Raw genomic sequence first — 24,440 nt, forward strand, 5'->3', positions numbered from 1 at the left:
TCCGCAGGGCCAGTGTGGGGACTCGTGTCCTCCAGGGTGCCTGGTGAGGGGGCCCATGAGGGCAGCCTGAGGGGAGGGGGGCCTGGGGAAGGACAAAGGAGCCTGTGCCAGCCCCGTCCCCAGCGTGCCTCCTCCCTAGAGTGAGGGACGCCCCGAGGTCTGCGATGCTGCGTGAACACGGCGCCTCCTCTCACTGAGCGTGACCCTCACAACCCCCGAGGTGGGCATCTTGATCTCTATTATTCTCCTGTAGAAAGGCCGAGTCAGCAGCCTTCAACCAGCTGACTGCAGGCAAAGGCTAGAGCTGAACTTTTGCCCCCAGAGCCCTCCCCACTTCACGAGTGCCTCTGGGTGGGCTGGTATCACCCGACGGCCAGCCTGCTAATTCCTCTTCCTGTGACCACCGCCCCCGTGGGCAGCCTCGTCACAGAGGGAAGCCCTGCAGTGGCCAGTGACTTGCCAACCTCTGGCCGTGCTGCTCTGCGCTCCTCCTCCTCCCAGGGCGCTCCACAGCTGCTGGCCTGCTCCAGGGCTCCAGGCTGATCTGCCCCCGCTCTCGCTAGAGCACGGCGAGGCCTGGCGCAGTCAGATCGTCACTGAGTGGCTCTTCCCGGGACGTGCGGTCCCCAGACCTGCACTTACATGTCAGGAGCTCAGCCACAAAGCAAGGGCAACCGAGGGCCTGGGGAGGTGGGGGACGCAGGCTGCTGCCCCCAGGGTGGGGTCCACACCTGTCAGAGAGTGAGCATCTTCCGCGCTGACTCTGGTCAAACGCACATTTTAGGGCTGGGGTGCTGAGGTGGATAGCCAGGTGGGTGCCCTGCAAGCCGGGCGAGCTCCGGGGCAGACGGCCAAGCAGGGGAGCTGCCCTCAGGGGTGCAGGGAGCACACGAGCAGTGCCGTCAGAAAGCAGACCACCGTGGACGCTGACCCGGCCACTGCTCCTGAACTCTAGTCATCAGCAGAAGAACAGAGAACAGCCCTGGCTCTGCAGGGCTTGCCACACCTCCACACAGGGGCCCTCAGGAGTGATGCTCCTCCTGTGCGACTTGTCACGTGCTGAGTAGGACAACGACATCCCTGTGCGGTGCTGCGGCCCTCTCCTGCCCTCTGTCACCCTGCCTCCCTCTGATCTGAGGCAGGACACACGGTTAGCATACCCTGGAAGCTGTGGCTGGAGCATCCCCCAGCGTCTGCTGCTGGGGCTTACTTCCTCCGTGTGGCTGAGCTGGGCGAGGCCGAGGCAGAGCTGTCTGGGTTATGAGAGCAGAGCCCTCAAGAATGGGTCTCTGCCCTTCCTGCAGGAAAAGAGCTACACAGGGCTCCGGCCCCCTTTTCTTTCCCACAGACGCCCAGGTACCCTTCCGAGTTGAAGCAGCACGAGGCCCTCACCAGAAGCTGAGCAGAGGCTGCAGTGTGCCCTTGGACTTCACAGCCTCCAGAACTGTGAGCCAGAATAACCCTCTTTCCTCTACAGAGCAGCCGGCCGTGGGTAGTCTGTCACTGCAGCAGCTGGCTGTGCATGCATGTGGCCTTACGAGCTCCTCCTCAGGACATTCCATGTTCACCCTCCCATCGCTCCAACTAGCTGGAGGCTTTTCAAAGCAAAGCTGCTGCTTATTCTCTTTCCCCAGTCCTGCTTACAGAGAAGATGCCAAAAAGAACATGGACTCAGAAATATACTCCTGACTGCAAGCAACAGCACCTGCTACAATAAATTCTTATTTATTGAGCTACTGAAAACTACAGGTCACTGTAGTAAGGATCGTCATAGGCCAATAAATGCAGTTAGTCATTAGGACATGGGTCATGTTTGCTCACGTGGAACCAGCAGACTTAGACACAACTTCACTGAGTCAGGCCCCTTTCTAGGCCACGGGTTTTTGATCTCAGCACCACTGACATTCTGGGCTACTTGATTCTTTGTGGTGGGTCCTATGCACTTCAGGAGTTTCAGCAGTGTCTCTACCCTCTGCCCAAAAGATGCCAACAATGGCCCTCTCTCCATTTATCACAACTAAAGTGCCTCCAGGTGTTACCCAATGTTTTAGGAGGGGGGGCAGTCACCTCTAGCTTCTCTAGACGCTTCTAGAGGTGTCCTGCCCCAGACCCACAAGGGTCCACACAGTGTCTACTCTCTGAAAGGCATGGTACAGGGCTGGGAGCACTGCAGTGCATGAGGCAGGTGAGCACTCAGCCCATCGAGAGCTATGTGAGGAGCTCCAGAGAGACTGGAAATAAGCTAAAAACAAAGAGACTTTAAGACCAAGAAAAATGCTCTAAAAAAAAAAAAAAAAAGAGTATCACGATAGAGAAAGACTTGTGTAACTTGTGTATAGGGTAGAGATGGAGGAGAGGTTGGTTTTATGGAGAAAGTGACCTTTAAGCTGAGACCTGAATGATAAGAAGGAACACATAAAGATGTGGGATAGAAAGTTCCAGAAGCGAGAACAACAATTGCAGAAGCTCTAGAGAAGGGTTGAGCTTAGCCCATCCAAGGAACTGAGAGCAGAGTGTGGTAGAAGAGGGAGAGTGAAGAGAGGGCCTCAGGAGGGAGTAAGCAAGGAGGCCACAGGTGAGCTTCACCCAGAGACGGCATGAACTCTGTGGGGGAAAGAGATGTCCCTGTTCTGAAGGGGGTCAGGAGGGAGCCATTCATATCATCAATCAGGACCCAGGAAGCCCTGAACCCAAGTTAGAGGCACAGAGACTTCCAGATCCCGGCGCTCGGCAGTGCAGGGGCCATGGTGGGTCCCAACAGAGTGCAGGCCTGGGAACTGGGAGTGTTCCTGGAGGAGAGCTCCCTGCTGGGCAGGCCTGGTGGCTCCCAGGGAAAGTGTTCTCTGGTGTTTGCTTTCCTCCTACTCCCCCCCCATTTTTCTTAAATGCCTTTTCTCTTTCATGACTAATTTTCTTGCTTGCCATTTTATAGGAACATTTTATAGGAAAAGATCCGTCTCAAAGCCCCATAGCCTGAACCCTAGCACTGACCCAGGGAGGTCTGCAGCCTTCCCCAAGGGCAAGGAGCCCGGTGGTCACTTACCCCGGCGCAGCGTGTGAGGGCTGGGACCAGCGGCATTGTGAGCTGGGCCAACCGAGAGCTGATGTGAGCTGGCACCTGCCTGGGCCTGGCTTTGGCCACTGGTCACTTGACTGCTGCTTCTCCCTGGTGCAGGGCCAGCCGCAGATGCAGAGTCCTTGGGTTTTGGAGGACTAAGAGAAGCAAAAGCCAAGTTAGATGTCAGGCACTCCTAGCTAGAAGGCTAAACAGTATGAGATACAGTCGTCCCTCAGTATCCCGGGGGGCTAGTTCTGGAAACCCTGTAGACACCAAAGTCCAGGGATGCTCAATCCCTGATATAAAAAGGTGCAGTATTTAAATATAACCTACCTGTAATGCCCCAGATATTTTAAATCACCTCCAGATTTTATTTAACACTATGTAAGTGCTGCGTAAACAGTTGTACTCTATTATCTAAGGAATGACGGGGGGAAAGTCCGCATTTTCAAAATATACAATTTTAGAAATATTTTAAGAATATTCTTGATGTGTGGTAGTTGGACTGTGAGTACAGAACCCCATGGGAATGGGGTGTGGAAGATCCCAAGGGGTCCTGCGGGGAGGGCCCTAGTCGCCTAGCATTTCCAGCACAGTTAGGAGGCACATCTCAGGTGCTCAGGGAGTCTGATTGGATGCGTTAGTGGACGAGAGAATAAGTGTTAAATGCCAGGAACACGACACCTTAACTGACTTGCTATATTCAAATGCTTGCTAGTAGCACACCAAGTGACAACAAGCAAATGGCACGTGAACAGTGACAGGTACACATCACACAGGTGAGAAGAGGGTCATCACGCTGCCAGTGCCCATGAGTCTCCAGGTTCAGCACCAAAGCAGTATGGCAGAGAATGCAAACACGCTGCTTTCTTCTGAAAACAGAAGGAAGCGAGCACCATGCAGTCCTTTCTGTCCCTTGCCAATCGGGGGAGTGGAGGCACATCTGGTCCACTCTACACTAGAACACATCTTTGGGCATGAGTGCCATGCCCCAAGGCCACCACCTGCAAGAGGGTGGGGGCGTCCAGCCTCCACTGCCAGCAGAATCAGCTCCCTTACCTGCTGTCGCCCGGGCTCAGCCCCTGCTCCAACATGCCCGCAGGGGAGGCGACTGTCCCACCCCCTGAGCTGCTTTCGGCCCTAGAGCTCTGGGAAGGGGGCTCTGGGCCTGCTGGAGCCAAGGCGCTGCCATCCGTGGGCGGGAGTGGTGGCTGGAAAGCGGGGGATGTGTGCTTTCTATTTAGAGTGCCACCCCGCCGGTGCGCCTGGAAGTCCATGAGCTTCACACCAAAGCTGCAGAGAGAAGAAGCAGTCAGCACACACACAGGCCGACTACCACGGCAGCAGCTTCACACCAAAGCTGCAGAGAGAAGCAGTCAGCACACACACAGGCCGACTACCAGGGCAGCAGCTTCACACCAAAGCTGCAGAGAGAAGCAGTCAGCACACACACAGGCCGACTACCACGGCAGCAGCCCTTGGGTTCACATGTGTCAGGACCACACATGGGAACAGCCGCCCAAGTTGCCCAGCATGCAGGGATGGGACAAGGACCACAGAAATGGCCATCCACAACACCAAAGCAAGCAATTCAACTTGGCTTTAAACCTGAGCAAAGCCAAAGGGCCTGGGACCGATTAATGTCCTTGATCAACCTGTTGTGAGTGGCTGAAAGTGAACAGGCAGCCTCACTTTGAGGGACGCCATGTTAATGTGTTTTCTTCCCTACTCTTCACTCTGGCTCAAACCAGTTTAGGAAATGAGGCAGAAGCCGAATCCAGAAGGCCTCCAGGGGGCAGTGTGATCACACCGCTCTGCCTCTTCCCTGGGACGAGAGGTGAGGTGTGGGCGAGGAAGGGGGCTGGAAAAGGGCTGCTTCTGGAAGGAGACGGGGGCAGGAGGATAAGAGGTCCCACTTTTCACTGAAGCCTGTTGGTATATAAACTTGAAACCTCTTTTTCTCAGTCCAAAAACTAAAAAGATGCATGAGTCTCTGAGCTCATGTTCACCAGGTCACCTGACATGGAGAATCCACCCAGGCACATAACCAAGAGATGTGTCACGTGTTAAGAATTATAACACTGCAATTTGCAGCTTAAACTATACAAAAGCTGGGGCTGGGGTCGTAGCTCAGTGGTAGAGCGCTTGTCTAGCACATGTGAGGCGCTGGGTTCGATCCTCAGCACCACATAAAAATAAATAAAGGTATTGTGCCCATCTACAAGTAAAAAAGTATTTTTTAAAAAATCTACAAAAACTAATTTTGTTATAGAAAGAATAATATCCACCAGGAATCACTAGAGAAAGTGTGAATGAGGGTTCAGGTAAGTGAGACTTCTACATTGAAAAATAATAAAAAGTGAATTCTGGCCAAACACTGTGGCACATGCCTTTAATCGCAGCAACTCAGGACACTGAGGCAGAAGGAGTAAAAGTTTGAGGCCAGCCTCAACCACTTAGTGAGATCTTGTCTCAAAATAAAAAAATCAAAAATAAATAAATAGGACTGGGGATGTGGTTCAGTGGTACAGCACCCCTGGGCTCAATCCCCAGTACCACAGAAAGAAAAAGAAAGAAAAAAAAAAAACAACTCCTATACACCTCTCTATAAGATCAGGCAATGAGTGCAAGAGCGTGTTGCTTAGTTTTGATGTAAACTGTTTCCAGTGACATCAGGGAAAGCAGGTGGCTTCCGACAGGCCTCTGAACTCTAGCAGTACTGGAACATGGGACATCTCATCTCACACAGGACAGGCTGGCCCTGACGCCAAAAGGCACAGTCTCCTGTACCCTCAGCCATCACAGAATGCCTGCAGAGATCAGCGTAGACACTGCCTCTCACCACATTCAACAGCCACAGTTTCCCCCAGAACTGGCAAATGCAGAGCTTTCTCCACTGAACATCAAGTCCAGCAGCTGGCTTCCATGGTGAGACCAAGCGACACCAACAATTCGACTCTTTAAACAGAAAATCACACGCCTCACTGTGAGATGTGGATTGTTCTCGGATACAATCCTGGACCACAGTCCCCACTCGTCAATTTGTTTTCCTGCCAGTCCACACCTTCAGGTGAGCCTGTGTGGTGTGTGTGATGACATGTCACTGCAGGGGGCGTACAGGCCATCGGGAAAGTGAGGTGCACACGGCAGGGTTAACTGACAAGCTACACCCCTACTTCACGGTCAGACTGGTGCTGGGAATGGCCACAGCACGGCGACCTGGCCTCTGACCAATCAAGGTGCACAGGGGCCGACAAGGCCGGGCGTTCTCCCACGGCCGCCTGCTCTGCTTTGTGAGGGCACAGTCTGAACGCACCTCTCCTTCTTCACCAAGTCCCCTTCCATCACCGCCATGCTGGCGGGCCGCTTCCTCTCCAGAGTCCCCGAGTCAGAGTCGTTTCCAGTGTGGGAGGCGTGGTTGGAATTGGGGGTGGTGAGAGGCACGAATGCTTCTGATACGTTAAACTCCACCTCTGCAAGAGAAATCAGCACACGCGTGGGACACAGCACAGGGCGGGGTGAGGGGCCAAAACACCCCATCTGACCAGGAGCCTCGCCCTCGTCCTCGAGCCCTCCGTTTCACACAGCCGCAGCCCCCGGCACTGTCACTTGAAGAACATCTGTCAACCCGGTGGGAGATAAAGAGAGCCGGAGACGGGGTCGCATCATAAGGGAAGTCGCACTGCTCTTCCGCTTCTCTTTTTGTGAAAAAGAAGTCATGGAAAACCGAAGAAGACCATGAGTGTAGATTACTTATTTGGTCATTAAAAATGTGAGAGATAGTTACACTTTGATATAAGACAGAAATGAAACATCAAGGGCTGCTTTTCCAAGATTCCTCTCCTCGAAGGAACATCGGGGCAGAAGGACGACAGGCCTTCACCCATTGCATCCTCGGGTGACCAACACCAGGGAGGCGTGATGCGAAGGACGGAGACATGGAGAGGAGCTGAGCACCGCCCTGGAGGGAGGGGGCCCACGTGGCAGGGCTGCTGCTCTAGGGAAGCAGGGCTGAGGTCTGGACCCTGCACACGCACAGCCAGTACCCACCAAGGAAGCGTGGGAAGCTCTGTGGGTCCCAGGAGTGCAACAAAGGAAGCCTGAAGATCTCCCCCTTACGCACCAAACCCCGGTTCCCTGACCCGGTCACAGGCCCCAATCACCCCTTCCTGCTTCTCTTCCACCTCTGCACAAACCCCGCTATCCAGCCTGAGAGACAAAAAGCCCTCTTCCATGTGGAGGTTCCTGGATGTTCAATGTCACTTCCGCTAAAAAGCAGACCCTGGCTCCCTTTCCCCAGGGCCTGAGTTTTCACCTCGCTCTCCGGCCACCACCTCCCAGTGATCCGTCTGCTTGCATGGCTGCCTTCTCCAGGGGAACAGCGCGTCTCACCAGCAAACACACAGCAGTACCTTCACTAGATACTGGCTGAATATGTCTTAGTGAAACCAAGTCAGTATGTCAAAATATGAGTACAAAGGACAAAGACGGGAGAGAAGGTGCGGGTGAAAGCAGACGTGTGACCCCTGCGAGGACTCTGTACTATTACCCCACAGCTTTAGCAGTCTGTGGACTCGAAGTGGCGATTACCTCCAGGGAAGAACCAGTCCGCGTGCTGGATGATGGGCTCAATCACCGCCACCACGTGCACGGAGGTGGCCGCTGCCATTTCAGCCAGGGTTCTGCAGAGGAAGGTCACAAAATGAAAACGCTTCCCCCAGGCAGTCTCTGACTTCGCAGACGGGGTCAGGGCATCTCCATGAATCTTAAAGATATTTAATACACATTTAGAAATGAATCCACGGGGCCCAGCCATCGCCCGAGAGGAAAGCGACCCCAGCGTGGCTGTCCTCCGCAGTCTGGGCTGCAGCCCAGGAGCCCTCGTGCTGGTCTGAAGAGGGTAGCGACGAGGGCTGCTTTCCTCCTGGAGCCTTATCGTACCTGGCGGCCTCCTGGGACCTAAGATCACCAAGACCACCTCTGCCTACGTCCCTAAGGACGTGCCCTGCCACAGCGTGCCCAGAAGACGGACCCCACTGCCATGCTGGGGGCCGCATGCCTGCGTGCACTTGTTCTGGACCCCGGACAGGCGTCCAAGAGTTGCCACTGTCTGCTGCCACGTCGCAAAAGGAAGGAAACGGATCTTTATTGAGTAACCTTATAAATGTTTTCTGAAATAAGATGGGGCACATCTGATGTGTGAGTGCAGGCGCCAGCTGTAGGAAAACAGGTCCACCTAGGTAAAGCTCAGGTGCCATTCCCTAGCGGGCGTCACCTGAACTTCTCAGCTTAAACTGTCTCTTTATCTATGTAAAGTCAGTGGAAGGTGGCAGGATAGGACACCCCAACATATGCTCCTCTGATGGTTATTTTAAGTAAGGCATTTGCATGCACGAAGGTACCCGGCTTTCCTTTTTCTTCCTCAGGTAGGAGACACCTACTCCATGTGGAAGATGCCCCTCTGAAGCCAGGGGAAAGGAGCATTGTCACCGGTGACAGGGCGCGGAGGTCGAAGGAAATCAGTACGGACCAGCCCTGCTCCACTGATCCTCGCCTTCCGAGTCAGTTCCCTACAGGACCGGCCAAGGCCCCTGGTCTTGTCACGCTGGCCCAATTTACGACTTTTGTCCAACTCTGCACAAAAGCATCCAGCTCTAACTGCCTCTTTGGGCCTTCATTTCCTACGTGGGCCTACTACGTACTTGTAAAATCTGTGTGGTTTTCCCTCGTCAATCTGCATTATGTGATCTTGATCCTTAGGCCAAGCCAGAGACCCTAGGAAGCAGAATTCCGTAGTCTGTCTGTCTCCCTCTCTCCCTCTCTCTCTCTCTCTCTCTCTCTCTCTCTCACACACACACACACACACACACACACACACACACACACACACCTATCTATCTCAACACCACACTGCAGGCACCGAGCTTCCTGGCTGCCCAAGAGCAGGGACCCCTAGAAGATAGGGATAAGTTTCATACATCTTGTGTCACCAGCATCTGGGACAGTGCCCAGCTTATAGTGGTGTCCCGAGAATATCTGCTGAATGGAAAAGTCAACTTCCAAACACTCTAAAGAACATCTTAAACTAAAATGCATATCATGAGTTATATGTCTATTCACCCCATCAGGCAGAAAGAAGAAATTCAAATAATATGACACAGGAAAAGCTTACTTACCCTTCATTTTTGGCCCATAACAAATTAGGGCCTAACACAATAGCAATGTTGCTGGGAGTCATTTTATTGATGTCACTGGTCTGAGCGAGCTTTGCAAGAAACTTGATTAAATACCTATGGAAGAAAAGAGAAAGGGGCGAGCATGTCCCTTCTGAAAACAGAGGCAGACATGTCCCCGTACTGCCCAGGGCTCAGTCCCAGCTCACTCAGGGACTAACTCAGAGTCGCCTCATCAGAGTGTGACTCAGGTACAGCATTTTACACGTCTCTTACGTAATTTGACTTAGGAAACAGAAAAATTAGGGCTTGGAAAGAGAAAATACCTTAAACGTAAATCTCTATGATATACCCACGCTTTGCTATATATTCCTAATCCAGTTCTCATTTATATCTTATCTATTCTACCCCTGAATATATTACATTGTGACTAACAATGGGCTCAACATATTTTTAATACAAAAAGAGTAGTGCTTAAAAAAAAAAAAGGCTAGCTATTTTGCTTAAAGGAAACTGTATCTGAAAATGTTACGTTTTAATTGTGAAAATATCCAATTTACCATATAGATGTATGCTCTTCTGTGTAAGGACAGTAGTTTACAAATATTAGGAACAACCTAGCTATTCATCAGTAAGGCACTGGTTAAGTAAATCACAGTACACCCTTACAGTGGAATACTGTATAACCATACAAAATCATCATGTACTGATACTGGAAAACCTCTAAGATGTATTAAGCAAAGATGGCAGGGGGGAGAGTGGGATGTACAATACACACTACCATTTGGTTTTTTTAAAAAGTAGCCAATTGGAGAAAAACTATGTGTATAGTATGAATATATGAATGTATGTGTTTGCGTGTGCACTGACTCTTAATGAGAAGAATATAAGAAACTGTAAACACTGACTGTCTCGGGAATAGAAATAGGTGGCTGGGGGACAGGAACAGAAGACTTGGCAATGTGCACATTTGAGCTCTGAACTGTAGCAATATACTCCATATTTTTAAAAAACAGTACAAATTACAGAGCACAAGAAGGAAACGAAAGGTCAAATTCCAACATCCTAAGAACTGAGCTTGAGTTCCCACCAAAATGCACTGAACAGATTAAAAGGATTGCAGTTTCAGGCTGTGTGTTGTTAATCAATGAGGGATATTACAAATACCAGCCAGCTCACGAGGCAAGGTTCATACTTAAGGTATTAAAAGGAACTCAGTTTAGCTTAATGATAGAAACCAAGACTGAATTCGAGTCAGGTAACATCCTGGGAATATCACCTGTAATAAGTTCTGTCTTAATGAGTCCCATTGGAAGAATTTCCTAGGTTTTAAATTAGTTTCTTTCCCAGGGCCACCTCTCCCCCTTGGCTCTATGCTTCTTCAAAGTTACATATTAAGTCAAAGGGAAAACTGCAGCTAAATTCCAGAGGTTTGTCCCACGGTACACTTTCTTAGGAACACAATTATTTAATGAAGTAATATATACTCTCACAGTAGGATGATTTGTGCTCTATTTATATATGAAAGATATTACAGAGCATATAAGTATCATGAACTTTGCAGTTTACATACTGGACAATTTAGACTCCAAAGTGAACTCACAGTTGCCCAGATTTTTCACAAGAATTACTGTGCTAATAGCTGTAGTAGCAAAACGAAGGCAGCTTACCTATTAGTGCCAGATGTGCTAATGCTACACCATCAGTGTCAAAACGATGCCCGTCACACCCACTCCCAGCAGCCCCATGTTACTCTCAAAGCTTTCTAATGAGCCAAGTACACCTGAGTTAAATGGCTTCTCTGCAGGGATTAAAACCCATCTTCACTCCAGGACCACGGTAGCATGCAGACTTGGTTTACAGAATGCCAATCATACTTACCTAAAATTTACAAAATTCTGTGGTGGCAACTTCTGACATGTTCTCCATAAATCTTGAAGTTTTTTGTCCTGATCCTGCACACTGATAAACAAAATTTTATGTATAAAAATTTATTGACACCTATTATTATTTATACATTGCTATAGATTGACCTGAAATATCCCCCAAGGCCCACGTGACAATGGCTTGGCTGTCAGCCCTTGGCATTACTGAGAGGGGTGGGGAGCTTTAAGAGGCAGGGCTGAAGACAGACGTCATGACCCTATGTACACGTATGATTACATGAATGGTATGGATCTACATCATGCACAACCATAGAAACGAAATGATGTACCCCATTTGGGTACAATGAATCAAAATGCAGTCTGTAAAAAAATAAATAAATAAATAATTTTTTAAAATAAAAACACAATATTAGAGACAAAAAGTTAAAAAAAAAAAAAAAAAAAAAAAGAGGCAGAGCCAAGTGGAGGGAAGCCTGGGGTCCTGGGCCATGTCCCTAACAGAGATACTGAGACCCCAGCCCCTTCCCGTCTCTCTCTTTGCTTCCCTGTAGCGTGAGGTGAATGGGATTCCTCCGCCACCTGCCCAAATGGCAACAGGCTAGCGACCATGGACTGAAACCTCTGAAACTCTGAGCCAAATAACCTTTCCTCCTTTAAGCTGATCATTTCAGGTGTTCTGGTCACAGTGATTGGAAAGCTGACTAAAGCATGGCACATTAAGTGTGCTGCTTCTATCACTGTTCTCCACAGCTGCAAAACAGCACAGACTTTGGAGGGAAAAAAAAAAAAAACAAAAAAACCTGACCAACACTTGGCACCAGGAGACAAGACACCACTGAAGATGTGTAGGCAATGTGTAGATCAGTGGTGGTTTTATGGAGGTCCAGATTTCCTTATCCATGAGCAGCCTGGCCACAGATGAGTTACCAAGAGCCCAGGCACCCAGACTTCTGGAGATTTCTTGATCTCTAACCTGGTTTCCACGCCCCAAGCCAAGACAGCCCATTTCTGCCGGGAAGTCTTGTACTACATCAGCTTCAACACCCAAACCTCCAGAGGCAACAAAGGGACGGAGCAGAGCCCTGGAGCAGAGTCAATCCTGCACACTAGGAAAAAAGAGTGCGAGCAGTTGACACATACTTTCTGGTGGAGTTACGGGACAGAGGTTTCAATGACTCAGATGCCAGTCCATGTGGAATAGAAAACAAGAACAGAAACAAGAGCTGATATCAGGATGAAATGAAAGACACCTTCCACAGAAGAAACTCACCTCTCCCTACCTGGCACTGACTGTGGGTTCATTAGTTCAGTCCCAGGCTAGGCCCAGGCTGGGTTCCAAAGATTTGACAACTTCAAGAACACTTGTCTCTGAACCTAAAAACCTCACCACCTGCCAGGATAAAGTCCTCATTCCACAATTGCAGAGAAAAGTTCAAGTACAAAAATCTGGATGAAGTGACACCGGATGGACTCACAGCCTACCGAAGTGTAACTGATGAGAACAAATGGCTTACAGTCATCACAGCCCGTGTGACAGAAAATGACTGAGCCTACAGATGGGGGAAGGGCACAGCATAGGAGGTGAGATTTGCTCCTCTTCCCTTAAAAGGTGAGACTTAGGCACCTTAGGTTAGGAAACTAGTCAAAACCCTGGGGCAAAAGAGATGTGGAGGTGGCTGGCCAGGCAAGGAAGCTTCTAGGAGGCTTTAAGTAAAGCTGCCCTGCTTAGCACCAAAGGTTGCTGGCTATGTTGAAGCTGGAGTGGAGGGAAAGGGGTGCAGACCAGTCTTCGGGTCAGGTCTGGGTCAGGAGGTTGGCTCTACCTATGACTTGCTACTACCTGGGTCCTGCTCCTTGCTAAGCCCCAATCCCTTTATCTGTAAAAAAAGGTAGCAATAACAGCAGCCTTTTATGATGTTAATTAAGGATTTCAAGAGGTCCTGGACACACAGTAAACACTCAGGGAACACTTACTACTGTACTAATAATGTCCCTCTTACAGGGTTGCTCAGCTGAACCTGAAGGCAGCCTGCAGGCACACTGCCAATCAGTCATATGTGAGGCCTGGCCCCACTTACAGGGTTTTTTCTTCAATACAAAGGGGATTTGAAATTAGCCAGTTCATTAATGTAGGTAAAATTAACATATTCAACCATATAAGTCATGCAAAGTAACCAATGCCTAAGCTGTGACTTTCCTGCAGTGACAATAGTAACACTTGATATTTTTACTCTAATATAAACAGAACTACGACACATTACTTAATGAGCATGCTATCTTTTTTTTTTTTTTTCTGGCGGTGCTGGGGATTGAACCCAGGGCCTTGTGCATGCGAGGCAAGCGCTCTACTCACTGAGCTACCTCCCCAGCCATGACACCTGGGGGAAAATGACTTACAAGCGGGGCACCATAGTCCATCCCTGCTTGCAGCTTTTGAGATTCCTGTTTTCTTTGGACTTACCTTGCCACTTGCGTCCATTCCTCATACAGATTAAAAGTCATCAGAGGCTCAGGTAATTCCCGCAAGTAGGACTTCAAAGCACCTGGAAGTGTTCACACTCTCTCTGAGTAGGCAAAGGCAAAGCCAGAAGTCTCCCCAGGCATATTGTCTTGCAAACTGAAATCATCTCAATTACAATCTTCCAAGGTGTACAAAACAAGATCCTCACTGGCCAGGAGGGTTAGAGAATGACATGCTCACAAAAGGCATTCAGTCCCTCGCAAAAATATGTCAAGAGATCGGGAGAGAATAAGATGAGTGCTAGAGCCACCCGTTAGCAGCCAGGCTGCTCTGGGTTGTGAGGTGAAGGAGGGCACACCAGTACATCTAAAAATACCTGCACCATAAGCTCCTTTGCTTGTTTAATACGGGCAGCGGGGACGGACCACAATAAAAAGGAGCACAAGAATTGTGTGTTACATCCTACCTCAGGGGATTTTATTAGGACGACATTTGATGATTTTGTCACCTAAACCTCCAATTAAACGTGGAGTCCTAACTGCAGCTTCCACCACTTGGAGGGCAGCTGGACCTGCAGACCCTCCGTGCAGCTCACCTGCGACAGCATGGGGGTCTGAGTAGAACTCGTCCAGGTGAGAAGCAGAACAGTCCAAAGCAGCCTTCAGCTTCTTTAACTTGGAGGCCCCAGCCCCGATTCGGAAAAGGCCCTAAAGACAAAGACAAGTCCCAGCCTGAAGCGCAGGTGGCGAGTGACAGCCAGCAGCAGCTGTGTGGCTGGTGGCGCTCCAGCCACCTCCGCCTCTGAGAGCAGCCGCAGAGCCACCTCGCAGGGCCGGCTGGAGAGGGGAGAGGCCCGAGGGTGCGCCCAGGGCTCAGTGCGCGGAAGGGCAGCCCACTTCCTGCCATGCAGGCAGTCTCCCTGACTCCCCACTAAACTACGGGTGCCTAGCAGAACTCCATTCGAAAGCACTTTTACCTCCAAAGGTTTGGCTTTCACAATGCTGCCTGCTGTGGATTTTCTAAATTTAGGAGTTTCTTAAAAAATTGACATCTCAAGAAAAACTGTTAAGCCACGCTGCTAGTCACTTCTCTGCCCTAAACGTGACTTCAGAAAAGGAGAAAAACAAAAAGCGTCAACCAAGAGAGGCAGGCGCATGGGGACGCTGGACCAGGAGTTAGGAGACAGGGCGGGTCCAATCAGCGCTCCCCACAACTTTTCACTGGGGCTGCCCTGGGCACTGCGGCAGGTCCAACCACAACCCTCCCCTCCCCAGGTGACAACCAAAAATGACTCTGGACCTTGCAAATGGTTCCTGGAGAGCAGAACTGGCCTCAGATGAGAAGTGCCGACCTGAGGTACTCAAAGTTGAGGTCATGTGTGACAAGCAAACAGGAGGAGGGCTCCTGGGTGGCCTTGATCTGGGAGCTGACTGCATGAGTCAGTGAGTCAGTTTATTCTGTGAAAACTCACCAAGCTGCTCACCTACAATAATGCACGCTTTTCTTCACGTTTGTTATACATCAATAAATGTTTTTTAAAGAAAAAAAAAAGACTTGCACTTTGCTTCTGGCTCTGCCAGGCTGTGAACTCCCTATGTGCTGACATCCCTACCTACACCAGAAGAAGCATGAGAACTACCCTGCTTGGTTCTTGGGGATTTTCGGGGTTTTTCTGTAATGATGTCATAAAATAAAGTATACAAATGCATCCTCTTCAAAAAAAAAAAATGCACAGCACTATACAGATGTAAGGTACTTACTTTAAAAAACTACGGCTCATGGAAGCTCTGACCCATTCATGCATCATGAAATCCATGACTGCCAATCATGAACAGTTGTGGGAGGGAGTGGGAGAAGGAAAGATGGTAGACTGAGACAGACATCATGACCCTATGTGAATGTATGATCACACGAATGTGTGAATCTACATCATGTACGACTAGAGAAATGAAAAGTTGTACCCCATTTGTGTACAATAAATCAAAATGCAGTTGGTAAAAATAAAAATTAAAAAATTAAAAAATAAAAATAGATTCACACAGTGTATTAAAAAAATCATGAACAGTTTAAAATGAAACAAACAGGACAGGAAAAGGTCAAAGTATGTAAGAAGCAGGAAAAGTAAATACTGTTCTGAGAAATATACTTTGTTTATTATATATAGTAAGGTGTGATGTACAGGGGCTCAATTTAAAATATTGGTCAAGTGACAAAATCTGAAAGCACCATTCTACACAATCCAACAGTGGTCATGCAATGTGAGTGGTGGGACAGAGATGGCATCATGCTCTGGGCAGAGAGGACACAGAGACTTGGCTGCAGCCCCGGGCAGCCCTCACCTCCTCCTTCATGCCTGTCTCCAGGAGCAGCATGACACAGGCTTCAATGGGAAGCGCGATCTCACGCCCACTCCGCTTCAGGTGCTCCTCCAAAGGCGTCCCGAAGGCTGGCTTTTCTGCCCACTTATCTAAAGCAGCAAACAGGTCAGTAAGACATCTGGCCACCTCACACATCACCACATCGTTGTCTCCCCAAACTACCAAAGGGGATTTTCTAGCAGATTGGTAGCTGAGGCTTTGGCAACAAGGGAAACCCCTGTGCTGTTTGCTTTTGTTATTTACCATTCACTGGAGCAAAGACTACTTGCCAGACCAGGGCGGTCTCTTGTGGAACAGAAGCCCTGAGCACACACACGACACCCAAGACAAGCTGCCCACAGGAGCGACAATGTGCCCTTGCACCTGTTACCACGTGACGTCAACACACAGTGGGCTGGTGGCCTTGCATGAGAACAGAGGGTGCATCTGAATATACTGCTTTCACTGAAGAGAAACTTACTCTAGCCATGCAAAGCAGAACCGGCGTCCCGGCTAGAGGAGGAGAAAGACTCACTGAATGTGAAAATGGAAACCATCTCTTAAAATGTCAAACGTGAGTCAAACGCTTCTTTCATAGGACTGGAGATGGTCAGGCAAACGTGTGTCAGATATGACATCTCCAGGACAGGCAGAGCTTCCGAATGCTGCATTCCCAGACAGACCCGAAGCACTCAGAGGAGACTACACTTTCTGTGGCTCCCACAGCACAGGCCCGGGCTGCTGGGACAGCAGTACAGCAGGTCATATGCCCTGCTTCATTCCACCAAAGATTTGAGGCGGCTTAGCAGAAATGCATTCAATAAGGCAGTCAAACAGAAAGAAGCATTTAGAAAATGGATATACTGAAGGAGAGTAAGAAGGACTTGGCCAGCTTGGCCTGCTGTGGGCATGGCAGAGACCTATCGCTGTCTGTGAGGCACGCAGCAGTCTGAGAGGGAAAGCTGGCTGACGGAAAATGCCAGGGAGAGCACTCAGTTCTGTCCGTCCTGCTCAGCACCTCCAACGGGCATGTGTCCAGTCACTCTGCTATGGACGGCTGGTTTGAGGAAGGCAGTAACTGAGTCTAGTGCGTTCTGACACCTTCGCCTACCTCACGGCAGGGGACAGAGCCCATACGCAATCTGCACACAGAGGGTGGAAGAAAACCAAGTCCACAGGCCTGAGAGCTCGAGACAGTTAAAGACGAATGGGAAGAGCAAGTGGGGGGCAGACCCACTGAAGAGGAGAGGAGAGGGCAGGAGGCGTGGGCCACGCCAAGAGCCAGCCGCTTGACACTCTCAGGACCGCTGGAGCCCCTCACCCCCAGCCTGGCCCCAGTCCAGCCCTGAGGGAGATTCTGATAGAAAAAGCCTGGGGGGCTGACCCCCCCCAGAAGGCAGAGCTCCATGCCGGTCAGCTCTCCCCAGGACACTCTGTCCCTTTCATCTGAAGAAATGATTCTGAGAAGGCCACCTGAGCCCTGTCCTGAGGATAGTCATCGGGGTTTCTGCAGGTGACGCCAGCCATCACCTCCACCCCATGCCTAATCCTGAGAGGCTTAGAGGTGGGCACGCTCCCATTATCAGCTAGAACCTTCTGGAAAACTGAACAGAGCAAGCACTGCCGCTCACCCTGGTGTGACGTGGGCAGCAGGTGCAAGAGAGAACACTGCCCTAGAGACGCTCCCGAGGCAAACTCCAGAGCACGTGCTGCCCTCTCAAACCACGGGCTGCCAGGTGCCAGGCACTGCAGGGCACACCCAAGCTGACAAGGGCTGCCCCCAGCGAGAGAGCAACTGAACGGTGAAGGAAATACAGGACACAGTGGAAACACGTAACAGTCACTAACAAGACACGACAGGTTTGCTAAGTCACGGCCGATCAACGGACAAGGGTCATAAACACAGTTGTCTGCGGGGACCAGACAGGCAGCCCAGGTGCATGAACCAGGCTGGACAGCCAGTCTGTGAGGGGCAGCAGCCACCCCTGGGGCCAGACCAACGTTTCCACACAGGAAAGCATACCCAGGATCGCTAGATCTTCCAAATGTCCGAGAGAAGCCAACGAACAGGACTGTACATGGAAGCATCTGGTTTTTACATGATAGCAACTAATTAAAAAAATTTTTTTGAGTGAGATACAGTTGTTTGTGACTTCTGGCGCAGACCATCAGCACAAGACAATTCAGGAGAAAGTCCACATGGCTTCAGGGTCAGAGAAGGATTCCCGGTGAGTGAGCCTGGAAGGGCCCCACGAGGCGGATGGAAAGCAACCAGCCAAGAGCAGGCAGGCACTTCTCGGGAGGGCGACAGGCTGAGAGTAGCCAGGACGCGAGTCTGGAAACTTCCAACTCACCCCACAGCTCCCACCGAGGAGAGGAGCCCGTGGAGCAGAGGGGACCAGAGGGGACAGGAGGAAGGCAGAGCACAGGGCGAGATGGACAGCGCCCATGAGACAGGTGAGAGAGGAAGGGGCGTCAAGTCATCAGAGCTGGCTGGTCTAGAGAAGGTGGCATCGAGGGGACAAGGAGGGGACAAGCACGGCTGGAGTCAGATCCCTGAGCTGAGGGGAGGCCCCATTGGAGGAGCAGAAGCTTAAGATAGGGGGAGGGGATTGCGAGGGAGAGGAGGGCAAGTAGAGAGAGAAAGAGGAAGCCAGGAGCAGGGACCACTCAGCAAAGGCTGACTTCTGGGTGGGAACAGAGGTGAGAATTGCAGAAAATCAAGGCACAAGAAGGACATTTTAACAAGGAAGAGATGCCCAGGACACGCCAGTGCCAGCATCTGCCAAGGGTCCTTTGGGAATTGTAATTTTTTTTAATAGCACACGGGCTGAAATCAAACGGTCTCCCAGAGAAAGGAAGGAGACCAAGATTAATTGGGTGCAGTGTCAGGACAGGCAGATCCCCGTAACCATCAGAGGGCTGATTGTGACATCGGGGTCCCCAGGGGCATGGGACATTGGGGTCAAGTTACAAGATTTTCCTACAGTAAGAACACTGAGTCTTTCTGAAGACAGAGAAGACAAGGAAGGAGGAGACAGGACCAAGGTGAGAGCAGGTTCGAGGACAGGTGGAGGGGACAGGCTGAACTGCCGTGCTGAAGGGTGGCCTCGGAGGATGGCCACGCGGCTCTCCCTGCCGCGCCTCCCGCCTGCCAGCACCTGCAATCCTTCTGAAGCTCTCCCTGCCCTGCGTTTCTGATTCTCCAGGGAAACCCAGAAGGGGGCTGTCAGAGGAACCTGTCTTCTCTTCCCAATCAGACTCCGGCACTCAGAGGCTGGAACGATGGAGTCTACTATTCTGCCCCAGGAAGGGCCAAACCCCAGTGGGTATCTCAAAAACACATGTTCTTGGTGTCCTGAGTGTGCCCAGCAAGAATCTGTCCCTTAGAAGCCTGGACATTTGCTGCAGTGACTCAGTACCACCATCCACAAACTGGGAAATGAGATCTCTTAAGGAAACGAGGGCAGCTTCTCCCATGAGCAGCTGAGTAAGCGGACACACTGAACCCAAGATTGCTGAAGACCTGCCTGTCACGATCAGAATCTTCTATGCCAATATCTAAAAACGTTTGGGCTCTAAGCCAGAACATGGTACAAGCTCCTCAAGTTCAGGGGAAACGACACAGATTCCTTAAGGGTGCCAGTGTGCACACCCACAGAGCACCCGCACCCTTGCACAATCACGTGGTCACCACACTCAGCACCTGGCCTGACCCCCTTTCAGCTCCAAACTGATGATTCTGTGTCAGGTCTATACCACAAGCAAAACAGCCCTCTGTATACGTGGGTTCTGCATCTGCAGGTATGACCAACTACAGATTGAAAATAACGGGGGACACAACCTTGCTCTGAACGAAACATGTACAGGCTTCATTTTCTTGCCATTATTCCTAAATAATACAGTATAACAACTATTTTTTCAGTGTTTACATTGTACTATGTATTACAAGTAATTCAGAGATGTAGGTAGGTTACATGCAAATACTACACCACTTCAGGGATTTGCATCTCTGCAGGGAGTCCTGGAGCCCATGTCCCTAAGGAAAATAAAGGATGACCACTGAGTACTAGATCCAAAGATGACAGAGCATTTCTGCCTCAATAACTTTTGTTCATGTCTGCTGCAAACACTCGGATGGTAAATAAGAGGGGTAGAGTCAAAGCTTTAGGGAGAAAGAATAAACGCTTAAACTGCCCAACCTAACACCACGCATCAGGGGAAAGCTCAAACCATGCATGACTTGGGCACGTAATCTGTCACATGCTTGAATAATATGGCAAATTAATGCTGATGTGAACAAGAGCCTTGAGAAAAGACAGACAGGGTGTCAAGAGAGCGGTCGGGGTCTTGTGACTCATCATTCTCAGTGAGTGACCAATGAGGTAGCATCAAAGAGCAGCTTGTAAAATTCTCTCTTGAAAAGTATGAAATCAACTTTCCCTAGAAGGGATGATCATTGCGTCACAGGGCCAGAACTAAGCCCAACAGAACAAATGACTTATTTGGAAAAGCATTAATAGATGCTAGCATTTTTAAAGCCCGCAGAAGACAGGAAAGCATACGCACTCCCCAAAGGGTCAGTTTTATCTTCGACTGAAGGTTTCAGAAGAATAGCAAATGTTCATTAGTATGTTAATTTGGGTTTGGAAGAAATTAGAGAATGCAGCAATAAAGATGAAATTATGCCGGGAAATAGTACCCCCCTAGGCAGAGAGGCTTTATCCAAAGGAAAGGCATGCAAAGGAGTCAGGGCGAAGAAGAGAGGCAGAGGCGGGAGGAGGCATCGCCGCACGCAGGTTACGTTACCTTGATGGGCTCGCATTTCGGGAAGGGCCTTTTCTAAGACTGCTAATGCTTTTCTATGGTAATCTGCTTGGGCTTCTAATAACTGAGAACAGACCCACATTCAAAAACAAAAGTAATGTTAGCGTTGGATGGACACACACAATGGCTGAGCAAACAAAACACAAACTCTTTTGCAAAAAAGCTAAGATGATTCAATTTTTACAACATGTGGATACTTGGTCAGCAGGAGGTGCTTACCGTAACAAAGAATTTGCCAAACTCCCCCTCTTTGGCCATGAAGTTGTACATGTCTGCTGCAAGTTGATCCTGGGTGAGAGAAGAGAAGATCTGTCATTGAAAAGAAGTGAAAGAAAATGGGATCTGAGGAGAGTCTTTGTGAGTCTTAGACCAAAAGGTAATGAAGAGAGGCACAGGCTGATGTCTGTCAACTGACTTAAGTGTACAAGCTCACACAGGGTTGGGGGGACAAGAAGACGGGAATGGACTGTGGTCCAGAGAGCTCCAGGCTATAAAGGAGCAAAAGCACAGAGCACTGCTCAGGGCACAGTACCATCCAGGGAAAAGGAGGAGAAAGTCTGGTGCTGTGGTGCACACCTTTCTCCTAGCAATTTGGGAGGCTGAGGCAGGAGGATCACAAGTTCAGGGCCAGCCTCAGCAACTAAGTGAGGCCTTAAGCAACTTATCGAGACCCAGTCTCAAAATAAAACATAAAAGGGACTGGTTAAGTGCCCCTGGGCTAATTCCCAGTATTGCCCCCCAACCCCAAAAAAGGGGAGAAGAAGTATATCTTTATTGCCATATGCAGATACGTCTGGAAGGTCAGGCACAGTGGTGTGATCCAGTAATTCCAGCTATTTGGAAGGCTGGAGCAGGAGGAGAAAGTTTGAGGCAGCCTGAGCAACTTAGTAAGACACTGTCTCAAAATAAAATAAGTCTAGGGATGGCCAGGCGTGGTGGCACATGCCTGTAATCCCAGCGGTTCAGGAGGCTGAGGCAGGAAGATCACGAGTTCAAAGCCAGTCTCAGCAATTCAATGAGACCCTGTGTCTAAATAAACAAGACAGGGCTGTGGATGTGGCTTGATGGTCCAGTGCCCCTGAGTTCAATTTCCAGTACCAATAAAAAAAAAAGTCTAGAGATGTAGCTCAGTGGTACAGCACTTGCCCAGAATTCATAAGATGGGAAGTTAATCCCCAGTATTGAACAACAACAACAACAACAACAAAACCTGGAATAAAAAACAAAATATTAGAAAGAGCAATTTTCTGTTAGATGGAGGAGAAAGGTGGAAGAAAGACTTCACTCCTCACTGTATGCTACTTTATACTTTTCAGTAATTGAACTAATGTAAATGAATTATGTAAAAATGAAATTTATTAAAAAGTGACAGATTATGCAATTGGATATACATTTCTAATCTTACATGTGCATATGAACATATGTATAGGAATTCTACAAAAACATACTTAGGAAAAATATATATATATAACATGCTCATTCTAAATTTTTAAAAATGTACTACCTTCTATTTTTTAAATCAAGGTGCACAAATTAATGTGAAGACCCCTTCATTTATGATAAACCTGGAAATGCCAGTTGAACGTAACATCCTTTTAGAAGGAAAAGCAAGCAAGTACATTTTCTGAGCCCACTGCATAATCCCTTCCCCCACAAAAAAGAGACAGAAGGAAGGGGGGAAAAAAAAAGAAGAAACAAAAAGAATGCTCAGCTTGAATGGAAGCTGGAAATGATCTGGGTGGATCTGTGCCACCAAGGTGGCCAAGGTGTGTGAACCTGGCTGTCACATGGGGTCAGCAACAATGAGGACTGAGGCATGGTGAGGCAAGGAAGCAGTGCAGACACATCACACAAAGATAAGGTTCCTGAAGAACCACCCTCCACAGAAGGGAGGTCAAAACAAATTACTCATCCGCACATGGAAGTCTTAGGGAAGTGTTAAGTGTTTTGCATTGGGCTCTGAATCTAGGAAAGAAAAACAAAGTCCATGAAATTTAAAAAACATACCTGCTTTTATGAGGACTTAAAGTTTGAGTTTACTGTATTTATGGCCCAGGAAATTCCAAACTGAAAAACTTTGATGAAAGGGCTGGGGAGATAGCTCAGTTGGTAGAGTGTTTGCCTTGCAAGCACGAGGCCCTGGGTTCGATCCCCAGTACCCCCCCACAAAAAAAAAAAAAAAGTTGGATTAAAAATAGATCTGAGCGAATGGTTAACATAAAAAAAAAAAAAATAGATCTGAGCTGGGCTCAGTAGTGCACGCCTATGATTCTAGCAACTTGGGAGGCTGAGGCAAGAGGAATATGGGTTTAAGGCCAGCTTCAGCAACTTAGCAAGGCCCTAAGCAACTTAGTGAGAACGTGTCTCAAAAAAATTAAAGGGCTGGGGATGGGGCTCAGTGGTGAAGCACCCCTAGGTTCAATTTAAAAAAAAAAGTAATAAGTACTCTAGGACACTCCTTCTCAACCCTAGGAGTCCCACAGATGAAGCCCCTCTTAAAATGAGCTCACAATATAAAATACACGAGAAAGCAATCCACCAGAAGCAAACTCCCACCACTTTCAAGAACAACTTTGAAAATGGAAAAGTGAAATTAACATAAACTATTAAAATAAGATTTGAAAAAGATTAAAACAATATTTCATACTTAACATTAAGCAAATCAGACATAGCTAAAGAGAGAATAAATGAAAGAGAACCTAGACCTAAGGAAATTGCACAGAAGGTAGCACAAAAAAAAAAAAAAAAAAAAAAAGGAAACAAAAATATTTTTGTAAGTTTTGCCATATGAAATACTGACAAGTCATGTTGTCAAAGTTGAGGGGGGAAAAAAATAGCCCATGATGCACCTGTCAGACTCCTCAAACCTCCAGCCAAATGTGTGTGCAGTAAGCATCCCATAGGCAGGCTGCAGGCTAGACCAGGTGTGAAAAAGTGCTGGGAAATGGCACTGGCCAGGCGAGTGGATGCGTGTTCTTTTGAACAGCAACAGCCACTGTGACACTAATTTATTAGAAGTGTTTATTTGAGAGATCAGTTTTCAATTCTACCCAAAACATTATTTTAAACAGCTTATCAAAGTTAATGGATCAAGATTTACTATCCTTTTTTTTTTTTCTTTTTTGCTACTGGGGATTGAACCCAGGGACACTTTACCACTGAGCTACATCCCCAGTCCTTTTTGTTTTCTATTTTGAGACAGAGTCTCACTAAATTGCTTAGGGCCTAAGTGGCTGAGCTGTCCTTGAACTTGCCATTCTCCTGTCTCAGCCTCCCTAGCCACTGGGATTACAGGCGTGCACCTTCACACCCGCAAAATTTACTATCTTGAAGAGAGAATTGTACATGACCTGAATAAACTAAAATATAACAGCCCTAACTCTATCCATTTTTTTGAAAATGATGAATAAGAGCAGGAAAAGTCTATGCCGATCGATCCTAAGATTCACTAAAGACCAGTTTTTTATCATTTTGAATAGCATTTGGAATAAACATTCATCTACATTGATAGATGAAGAGAAAATGAGATCACTTAACCATCTAATTAATCGGGAACTTAATTTGTTTTTTAAATTTAAAATATTTTTTGGTATTTTTTTGGTACTGAGATTGAATTCAGGAGTGCTTTACTACTGAGCTACACCCCCAGTCCTTTTTAATTTTGAAACAGGTTCTAGT

At 48.6% G+C, this 24,440-nt stretch overlaps 1 protein-coding gene across 8 annotated transcripts in view; it reads right to left on the minus strand.

Annotated features, from left to right (window-relative positions):
- ARHGAP17 (Rho GTPase activating protein 17) overlaps positions 1–24,440 on the minus strand; it is an 83,142-nt gene that overhangs the window by 10,105 nt on the left and 48,597 nt on the right. For 5 of the 8 annotated variants that reach the window (XR_013760720.1, XM_079121166.1, XM_079121168.1 and 2 more), the window contains exons 8-18: positions 20,982–21,050; positions 20,745–20,826; positions 15,918–16,045; positions 14,174–14,285; positions 13,579–13,660; positions 11,113–11,193; positions 9,235–9,348; positions 7,649–7,740; positions 6,375–6,531; positions 4,118–4,351; positions 3,044–3,213 (exon numbers count right to left, since the gene is read on the minus strand). Coding sequence is in view for 7 of the 8 variants with exons in the window: in XM_079121166.1 (XP_078977292.1) it covers positions 3,044–3,213; positions 4,118–4,351; positions 6,375–6,531; positions 7,649–7,740; positions 9,235–9,348; positions 11,113–11,193; positions 13,579–13,660; positions 14,174–14,285; positions 15,918–16,045; positions 20,745–20,826; positions 20,982–21,050 (1,321 nt within the window). In the remaining variant the exon portion in view is untranslated. Of the gene's footprint in view, positions 1–3,043; positions 3,214–4,117; positions 4,352–6,374; positions 6,532–7,648; positions 7,741–9,234; positions 9,349–11,112; positions 11,194–13,578; positions 13,661–14,173; positions 14,286–15,917; positions 16,046–20,744; positions 20,827–20,981; positions 21,051–24,440 lie in introns of those variants that run through there. The other 3 variants (XM_079121170.1, XM_079121171.1, XM_079121172.1) reach the window with 2 other exon arrangements.

This window comes from Sciurus vulgaris (genome assembly GCF_902686455.1).
Source record: "Sciurus vulgaris genome assembly, chromosome: 18".
In the NCBI taxonomy this organism is placed as follows: domain Eukaryota; kingdom Metazoa; phylum Chordata; class Mammalia; order Rodentia; family Sciuridae; genus Sciurus; species Sciurus vulgaris.